General features: G+C 63.6%; 1 protein-coding gene across 1 annotated transcript in view; it reads left to right on the top strand.

Annotated features, from left to right (window-relative positions):
- Nucleotides 1-9,252, top strand: part of DGKK (diacylglycerol kinase, kappa) — a 25,459-nt gene that overhangs the window by 3,840 nt on the left and 12,367 nt on the right. Inside the window, exons 2-8 of the mRNA XM_009883441.1 lie at nucleotides 6,043-6,153; nucleotides 6,272-6,352; nucleotides 6,578-6,682; nucleotides 6,897-7,029; nucleotides 7,224-7,330; nucleotides 7,733-7,858; nucleotides 8,003-8,105. Coding sequence (XP_009881743.1) covers nucleotides 6,043-6,153; nucleotides 6,272-6,352; nucleotides 6,578-6,682; nucleotides 6,897-7,029; nucleotides 7,224-7,330; nucleotides 7,733-7,858; nucleotides 8,003-8,105 — 766 coding nt within the window. The remainder of the gene's footprint in view (nucleotides 1-6,042; nucleotides 6,154-6,271; nucleotides 6,353-6,577; nucleotides 6,683-6,896; nucleotides 7,030-7,223; nucleotides 7,331-7,732; nucleotides 7,859-8,002; nucleotides 8,106-9,252) is intronic.

Here is a 9,252-nt window from a genome sequence, read left to right as displayed (position 1 = left end):
AAGTAGCTGCAGCGAGCGACTGGTCCTGGGGTGCTTGCACCGGAGCTGGGGGGCTGCAGGCAGCAAGGGGGGCGAGGCGGGGTGCATGCCAGGGATAGGAGCATTGCCCACAGGGTGGGCACAGTGTGCATGGCCATGGTGGGCAGGGGCATGGCTTGTCTGCCATGTAGAAAGGGGGATCATGCTCCCGAATTCATGATGCTGGAGTACATCACAGCCTCTCAGTGGGGCTGGGGGACCTGCCAGCATCCTCCCAGGGGGCTGGGGGATGTCAGTGGTGTTACTGGTACCCCGAGGGACGAGTGCTCCTGGTCCTTGCTGGAGGCAGCGGGCAGCCTGCAGGCTCAGGGTGCCCCAGGGGTGGGGTGAGCGGTGCCTGTGGATGTTGGGGTGTTGGGGCAGCCATGGGAGGCCTGGGAGAGATGCGCTGCAGAGCCAGGCTGTCGGGAGGGCTGCCTGTCGAGGGATGCATCCTGGCCAAAAGACAAGGAAAGCAAGGTAGGGGCCCTGGGGCGAGGCCTGGAAACCTTCCTGCAGCAGGAGGGTGACACATGGCTCCTGGGCAGCGTGTCCTCTTGGCTTGAGACTGGTGAGCGGCTGGAGCATCTTTCGTACGGGGAGAGGCTGGGAGAACTGGGGCTGTTCAGCCTGGAGGGGAGGCTGGGCCGGGGGGGTCCTCAGCGATGTGGATAGATATCTGAAGGGGAGGGTGTAGCAAAGACGGAACTGGGCTCTTTTCGGTAGTGTCTCCCAGTGGGACAATGGACGCAGATGAAAAAATAGGAAATTGCATCTGAACACAAGAAAACACATTTTCTACTGTGAGATTGGTGAAACGCTGTCATGGGCTGCCCAGGGAGGCTGTGGAGTCTCCATGGATGGAGTATCTCCATGATCCTGAGCAGCTCCAGGTGACCCCCCACCGGGCTCCATCCCGGAGCTCCCTGCCAGCCCCAGCCACGCCGCGGCCAGATGACACCAAAGCCCATCTCCACCCCAGCTGTGCCCCGCATTGCTCCCAGTCTGGTGGCACGTGGCCTGTTGGGGGCTGGCGAGGGGACCGGCTGGTCACTGGGTCATCCCCACAATGGGACCGTGCCACGGGGCACAGTGACGCTGCCTGGGACATCCCTGCTGAGGAGGCTGCAGCCAGGCAGGGGAGGCTGGGCTTGCTCTGTTAATCAGGCCTTGCTGAGCTGCTGCCTGGGGTGTAAAGATAGCCCCAGTGTCGCCAGCCGGATGTTTGTGAGGTTTCTCAGACGCGCTGCCCTCTCCCCGCTCACATTTTCCATTATGCAAGTGCTGCTCTTGCCCATCAGCAGCTGGGCAGGGTGGGAGACCTGCGGCAGTGCCCGCCGGTACCCGGACACGAGGGGTGGCGGGGGGGGGACCGGCATGAGGTGGGTTGGCACAGGATGCCTGCTGGCGGGATGCTTGGGGACCGGTGTGGCTGTAGATAGGGAAGCATGAGCTACTTTCTTAAAAAACAGCTGAAGGTTGTGACTGTTGGAGGAGAAGGTTGTAGGGGGATCACCCTTCTTCTTGGGGCTTCTTGCCTCATTCCTCTCCTCCCTGTTAACCCTCCATCCCCTTTTGGTGGCCTGAGCAGTGCCTCATAGCATCACGTAATGGCATATCAGGATCAGCGTCGGATTCTCCTTTCAAGAATCCCCCCAGCACTGGGAAGAGGGGGATCTGGGGTCCTGCAATGGCAGCAGGCTGCATCCTCTGGGAGCGCAGATGCAGTTGAGCCTATGGGGCTGTGGTCCCCCCCTGGGCACCGAGCCCCCGGGCTGCCCTGTGCCGGAAGAGCTCTGCCATATCTCAGAGCCTGATAAGGTTTCTAACCGACTCCAGCCCGCAGAGTGCCCAGCAGATGCTGGTGGCCCCATGGCCAGGCTGTTTGCAGGGCTGCCGGCTCTCCCCCACGGTGCCAGCACCCACTGGCTCAGGAGGGGGGTGAGCCCTGGCCCGACCGGACCCAGCGGGCTGCTGCATTTGGAGGAGGGCGGGTGCGCGGGATGATGCTGGTGCAATGCAGGTCGGTGCGTTGGCGGGTGTTCGGTCCCCTCTCCTCCTCCCTGGGCAAGGCATCGTGTCCCTGCGCAGCCAAGCAGATCCTGTCAGGAGCGGTGTAGGGCTGCAGCCAGTGTGGTGCCCACCAGCCATATGTGCCAGCATTCCTGAGTAACTCAGCCTTCCCGGCTCTTCTCTAGCAGCTCCTTCGCTGCCCAAGCTGATCCCAGCAGGAAAACCCTCCCGCCCCTGCTGTGGTCAAACCTGGCCGTGTGACGGGCTCTTCCCGGGGATGGCAGAGCTGCGGGAGTGGGGTGGGGGTTCACAGTGGCATCGGGGGCTCTGCCTTAGGGCTGAGGGAAGAGCTGGCATTTCGGGGTGCCCTGCTGGGGTGTGGTCCCGGAGGGTCCCCCGGGCCGTGCTTTGAGCCCCCTTGCCTGTGCCGAGCCCGTGGCAGGATGGCCCCTGGGCACCAGCCCGGTCCTCGTGGGGCACATTGCTGGTGGCCGGCCATCCTCCCAGGGCTATTTTTAGCTGTGTCCCCTCCAAGGCCCCAGTGCCACTTGCCCTCTGCTGGCTGTGGCTGAGCCGGAGGTGGCAGTTTCTCCACAGAATCCGGGTGGTTTTGTTCTTGCCTTTGCCTCCTCGCCTTGTGTCTCCGGCACCCCCCTGGTGCCAGGCACATCCCGGGTAATGCTAAGCCCCCCGGGCTGGAAAGAGCAAGGGGGGTTCCCGAGATGGGGCAGGGGAGGGCTGGGCAGAGCCCTGCGGAGGGGAGCTGGCCTCGGGCTGGTGGCTGGGCACATCGCCCTGGGCATCGGCATGCTGCGTCACCACCTCTAGTGCAGGGACAGAGCCAGCGCTGGCTCCACTATGGCTCCCTGCAGTGCTGGGGGAGCTTGCCAGCCAGAAAAGCTGTGGTTGGGGTGAGCGGAGGGGCCAGGGCTCGATTTGGGGTGTGGGTGGCGCCCGCCGCTTGGGGCTGTACAGTGGCTGTCAGTGTCCCTGAAAGCCCTCTGGGAGGAGGAGGCAGCCCCTACCCTGTGCAGTGGGCACACGGCTCCTGCTCCTGGGAGCTATAGGGTACCTAATAGCCGCTTGCTATAGGGCACTGTATTGCTGTGGTGGCCCTGGAGCCCTGTCGGGGGCTGCGGGGGAGCCAGCACGGCAGGGGTGATGCCACCCCGGCACATCGAGTGCCGGCCTTTGCCCTCCCCACCTCTTTCCTGTGTGCAAAGGGGAAACAACGGGCACGCTAAATGCTGCCCGCTGCGGCACAGCTTCCTGCTGCATGGCCGGGTCTGCTGGTGGCCTTGGACATTGGGTTCCTCCCAGTTCTCCTCCTGTCTCCGGTGCCAAATGCAGGGGTCCAAAGCCACTGAGCCACTGGGGAGCTGCTCCCAGCACAGGCTGGAACCGGTGCTCCTGGCTGAGACCCACGGACAAAAAATTGGGTGTGTGAGGGTGGCTCACCCCAATGAGACCCTGAAACAGCCCCCTGGCACCCTGGACAGAGTGACTCGTGTGCCTGCCCAGGCAGTGTGGTACAGCCGGGCTCCATGGCTCATTTCAGAGAGGGGACCTGCCTCATTTTCCCCAGGGAAAGGGCTGGCTGGCCGGCCACACGCTGGCCACACCGGCACCGCCTGAACCTGTGCCCCATCATGTCAGCGCTGAGGGTGACGGAGCCTGGATGGGCAGCCGTGGGCATGAGGGGTTGTGGGGCAAGATGCTGTGCATGGCAGGGGAGAGGACTTGGGCTTTGCTGCCATGCCTGGGGCACCCCGGGCATGTTTTGGGAAGCACCCAAGGGTGGACGTGAGGAGAGGTGCCCCCCAAGCTTCTCTGCACTAGCTTTGCCACCCTACGCTGGGATGCTGGTGATGGAGTTAGTCTGCAGCGGGGGGAAACTGAGGCACGCCCCCCCCTTCCCATAGCCATGGCCTTGTGGGTGTCGTAAAACTCTTGTGGGTGTCATAAAACTCTTATGGGTGACATGGTGGAGGTGGTGGGGGCTCTGCCTTTCGGGCTTTGCCCTAGCCTGTGGCTGGCACAGTGCTGGCAGCTACATCGCCGTCCCCAAAATGGCTGGGACTGTGACATCCTGGGGCCGGGCGATGGCTTGTTGCCTCTGGCTGCCAGGAGAAATTGCTTCAGCGGCCACAGCGACGTGGCTGGGGGGGTTTCAGGAAGAGATGCCGTCCCCCCGGGCAGCCTTCCTGGCCCAGTCATGCCAACACGGTGTCCCTGGAGCCAGGCAGAGCTGAGCACCTGCGCCCCGCTGCAGCACCGGCTCTGGCCCCTGCTGTGGTGGCCCCGAGCCACTGTCACGGACCTTCTTCCTTCTCCTTGTCATCACATTGTCCTGCTCCTCGCCATCACGGGCTCCCCCATGCTGCTCCGTGCTGTCACACGCTGCCTGTCCTTGTCAGCGAAAGCAATGATTGCAGCAAACCCAGAGCCTGTGCCTGCAGCCACCACATCCAAACAGGTGTGGTGGAAGTGGCGTTTGTGGCCAGATCCCAGCTGGCCATGGCAGGACCCTGCCCTGTGCCCCGCCAACGTGGGGCAGGGGCTGCTGGGGACCATGGTTTGTTGGTGGATTTGGGGGTCGCAGCTGGACCCCCCCGAAAGCTCGCGCTGCCCTTGCTGGCTGTGCCGCAGCCTGGGCTTAGGGCAGCCCTGGGCTCACCATCTCCTCAGTGTGCTCTCGCAGCCGAGACCCGGGGGAGGGGATGTGGTAGGTCCCTGGCTGATGGCACTGGGGACACCACGGCTGTCTGGACCCGCACTGACACTCGCCAGCAGTGTGGGGACCAACCACAGCCAAACCCTGCTGCAGTCCTGGAGAGACAAAGCATTGATAGGAAGCGATAAAGGCTTAAAACATCCTCCTCCAAATGCAGGGCTGCAAGCTGGGAGACAGCTGGGGACATCCTGGTGTGTGCCCTGGGGGGCTCAGGGAGGGGCCAGGCATTTGGGGAGTTTGAGGCTCGGGGAGCACCCCAGGTGAGGTTTGGGCTTCTTTGTGACCTCCTGCTACTCCTGGTGCTCCAGCCATCTCGTTCGGAGCTGTGGGGCAGCTGTGGGTTAATGCCAAGGCCAGGGAATGGTGCGTCTGCATGCTGGCTGGTGCCTGGGTGCCACCGCTTGCAGCACACGGGCTGGGCACAGGAGCGTGGAGCCCCGGGGCCACGGTTCTCTTACGATAGGATACCCTCAGTGCCTGGTGCTAATTTGCCGTTAAATGTGCCTTGTCGTGGTGTGCCGGCATCTGAGACAACTGCTGTTGCGGCTAATTGCAGAGGAGCAGCTGAATGGGGCTGCCGGCAGTGTTTAAAGAAGATACAATCAAAGATTAGGCAGTGCCAGAGCATCTCTGCCACCCTGCTCGGCGCAGACTCGTAGCTGCGTTGCAAACACTAATTAATTGAGCCTTGTAAACACCACTGCGAGGAGGGTAAATATTGGCAGGTGCCACAGATCGGGGAGGGCAGAGGATGGGCGGCTGGGCTGCAGGGATGTGCTGCGCTGTGCTGCAAAGGAGATGCTCTGCCAGCCATGGGCTGCCCGTGGCCCCGGGTTGTCCCCTCCAGGGCCACAGTGCCCAGGTAATGCCACCTCTGAGACACCATCCCGGTGGCTCCGGGGCATCGGTGTCCCCTCCAAGGGAGCTCTCCTGGCTCCAGCTCTGCCCTTGGCTTCCAGGGAGCTGCAGCAGGTTGAGGCTGTCCTGGGCACTGGCGACCAGCAGCAGTGGCTCTGTGCTGCTGGAGACCTCCAAACGTCTGCCGTGCCCGGCAGCTTCCCCTTGAATCACATGAAGTGCCCAATGCCCAGGGCATGGCGGGCAATGGACATCATTTACCCTGCTATGTCCAGCACAGTGTGAAGCCCAGAATGTCCCATCTGTGCTCTGGGCACTGCTTAGCTCCTGGGGACCCATGGACCAGTGTCACTCGTGGAGTGGGGTGACTTTGGGGGTCCTGGGGGCTGAGGGAGCTCACAACCCTGGGGTTTCTGCAGAAGAGCGTGAAGGAGGGGCTGTTGCTGAAGCAGACGAGCTCCTTCCAGAGGTGGAAGAGGCGATACTTCAAGCTGCGGGGCAGGACACTCTATTACGCCAAGGATGCCAAGGTAGGCTGGGAGAGGGGGCTTGCAGCACCCTCAGCCTCGGGGCGCTTGAGCCTGCAAGCCCGCGGAGGAACCTGAAATCCCTGCCTGGTGGACTGGGGCTCTGGTTTCTCCCTCACAGTCCCTGATCTTCGATGAGGTGGACCTGTCTGATGCCAGTGTGGCCGAGACCAGCACCAAGAACATCAACAACAGTTTCACGGTGAGGGAGGTGTGGGGTGACCTGCCATGCCCCTCCACCTCGGCACCTGACGGGGGCCACCCCAGACCCCTTCGCTCCCCACAGAGCTGTGGGGCACTCCTCAGCATGGCCTGATGCGTCCGGAGGTAGCACCGGAGCCAGGCTTTGCTGGAGGCTGCTCTCCTGGGGGTCTGGCTGGCCATGGGGTGGCCTTGCAAGGGGACACGGGGATGGTGGCTGTTGCAGGTGATCACGCCATTCCGGAAGCTCATCCTGTGTGCGGAGAATCGGAAGGAGATGGAGGACTGGATCAGTGCTCTGAAATCTGTCCAGAAGTGGGAGATCCATGAGGTGACGCAGGCGGGGGGCTGCGAGTGAGTGGGTTCCCCTCTGGCAGTGGGGTTCCCCACTGGGGGTGCCTTTGGCTGCCGGGCAGGAGCTGCTGCCTCTGGCGCAGCCTACAGGAGCTGGGAGCGGAGCCAGGGGACGCAGGGGAGCCAGGAGAGCACGAGTGCCAGCTGGGGGTCCCGGGGGACTGACGGGGCAGGGCTGTGCCCCCCAGCAGGCCACGCAGTTCAACATGGAGCACTTCTCGGGCATGCACAACTGGTACGCCTGCTCCCACGCCCGCCCCACCTTCTGCAACGTGTGCCGCGAAGCCCTCCCGGGGGTCACCTCCCACGGCCTCTCCTGCGAAGGTCAGCACCGGGGTCCTGCTGGGGAGTGGGCTGGGGGACCCTCTGCGAGGCTGGTGTGCAGCAGGAGGGATGCAGGGTGATGGCCACCAGCTGCGGGGACAGCACTGTCACCAGTGGTGGAGGGGTTGGGGACTGGGGCTGCGTGTCCCATGGGGACCGTCCCTGCTCCTCACCTGCTCCCCCCCACCGCGCAGTCTGCAAGTTCAAGGCACACAAGCGCTGCGCCGTCAGAGCCACCAACAACTGCAAGTGGACGACTCTGGCCTCCATCGGCACTGAAATCATCGAGGATGAGGATGGGGTAAGCAGGGGAGTCCCTGTGGGGGGAGCCTGGCAGGACAGAGCCACGAGCAGAGCTGTCCCCTGTACTGTGTGGCCTCCGGGCTTGGCTCTGCGGGGAGGTAGCCTGGGGACACCTCCTCTGCCTCCCGGCATCAGGATCCCTTATTGCTGTCCAAGTGGGGCCACCCCCAGACATTTGCTGGGGACACCCCTGCCCTGCCCTGTGCACTGGTGGCTGCAAGGGGCCAGGCAGGCAGGGATGAGGGGGCACGGAGGAGTCCCAGGGGTGCCTTGCCCTGCCGTGGGGCATCATCCCCTGCCCACCTCTTCCATGGTACCTGGGGAAGGGGGTGGCCTGTGTCCCTCAAGCGTGTCGGGGCAGCAGGGGTGATGGGCCGTTGGCGACTGCCCCTCTCCGCAGGTGGCCATGCCCCACCAGTGGCTGGAGGGGAACCTGCCTGTCAGCGCGCGCTGCGCCGTCTGCGACCGGACCTGCGGCAGCGTCCGGAGGCTGCAGGACTGGCGGTGTCTCTGGTGCAAGGCCATTGTAAGGATGTCTCTGTCCCTGTCCCCCCCGCCCACGGCACAGGCAGCAGTGCCCCTCCTGGGTGCAGTGCTGGGGAAACTGAGGCTGGGGGCTTTGGTGCTGCGTCCCCTAGCTTTGCCTATGAATGTGTCCCTGTGTCCCCAGGTTCACAGTGCCTGCAAGGAGCTCTTTGGCAAGAGGTGCCCCCTGGGCCAGTACAAAGTGTCCATCATCCCGCCAACCGCCTTGAACAGCATCGATTCAGATGGTGAGCCATGGAGGGGACAGGGCTGGGCTGTGGGTTGGGGGACAGGCTGTTCGGGACAGGGTTCTGAGCTCTCTGAGCTCCTCTGCAGGCTTTCACTTGTGGTACTGTGCCCAGTTTCCATGGGGCACCAGGAACACCACCGTCAGTAGGTTCCAGGGTCAATGCCCCTCTCTGCCGCACTGTGGGTTGAAGGATGCTTGTTGCCTTGTGCTCTGCCCCAGGGCTATGGTGGTGCCATGCTTTGGGGTGGCACTTCTTCCCCGCCTGTGGCTTCAGTTGCTCCTGCCAGGCTGCCTCTTGCGGTGGCCCTGGTCATGGTCCCTCCGTGCTGGGGTCAGCGGCGCCAGCTCTGAACCCCTGATGTGGGGTTCCCCCTGTTGCACCGCAATGGTTCAGCACCCTGCAGGGCAGGACGAGGCCCTTGCTTGGGTTTTTTCTCAGTGTCTGAACCTCAGCTGGCTTTTTGGCAGTGCAGAGCACAGCTTCCCCCTGATGTGGGTGGCTGCAGGGTGCTGGGGGGAGAAGCAATGTGCGGCCCAGGGGGAGCCCCCACCATCTCCCTTGCCCTCTCCGGAGGGGCCCAGCTGGTCTCTGCTGAGCAAAATCTGTTCTTCTCCTCCGGATATTTCTTTCCTCGTTCTTTAATGATTTTCACTGCTCAGCTCAGCTGGTGGCTCATCTGCTTCTCGTTACTCATCGGGATGCTGTCAGGGTAACCATCACGCGGCTTCTCCTCCGGCTTCCGAGCTGTGGTTGCTCGCGGCTGGCTCCCTGGTAGCATATCTGCCCTGTCCCTTGTGCGGCATCCCAGACAACCGAGGCCGGCGTGGCTGAGGGGCTGGTGGCTGTGACTGCTGCTGAGCCCAGCTGGGCTCTGCTACTGCGGGAAGCAGCCTGGCGAGGCCTCAGCCCCCCCTCCTCCTGCTGCACTGTCCCCCCACGGCGGACAGGTGCCGCTGGCAGCGGGCTCTTCCGCGGCAGCCCACGCTCTGACTCAGCAGCCCCTGGTGTTTTGCTTTGCTGATCTGCTCTGCTCAGCTGGGTTGGGAGTGGAGATCGAGTGATGCCGGGCCGGGCAGTGGTGGACTGTGGGGATGCTGCTCCCCGTGCGGCAGAGGCACTGGGGCTCCCGGTCACACCCTGCAGG

Source organism: Charadrius vociferus, unplaced genomic scaffold (genome assembly GCF_000708025.1).
Source record: "Charadrius vociferus isolate BGI_N301 unplaced genomic scaffold, ASM70802v2 scaffold824, whole genome shotgun sequence".
Lineage (NCBI taxonomy): Eukaryota > Metazoa > Chordata > Aves > Charadriiformes > Charadriidae > Charadrius > Charadrius vociferus.
This window is presented reverse-complemented; position numbering and strand designations above follow the sequence as displayed.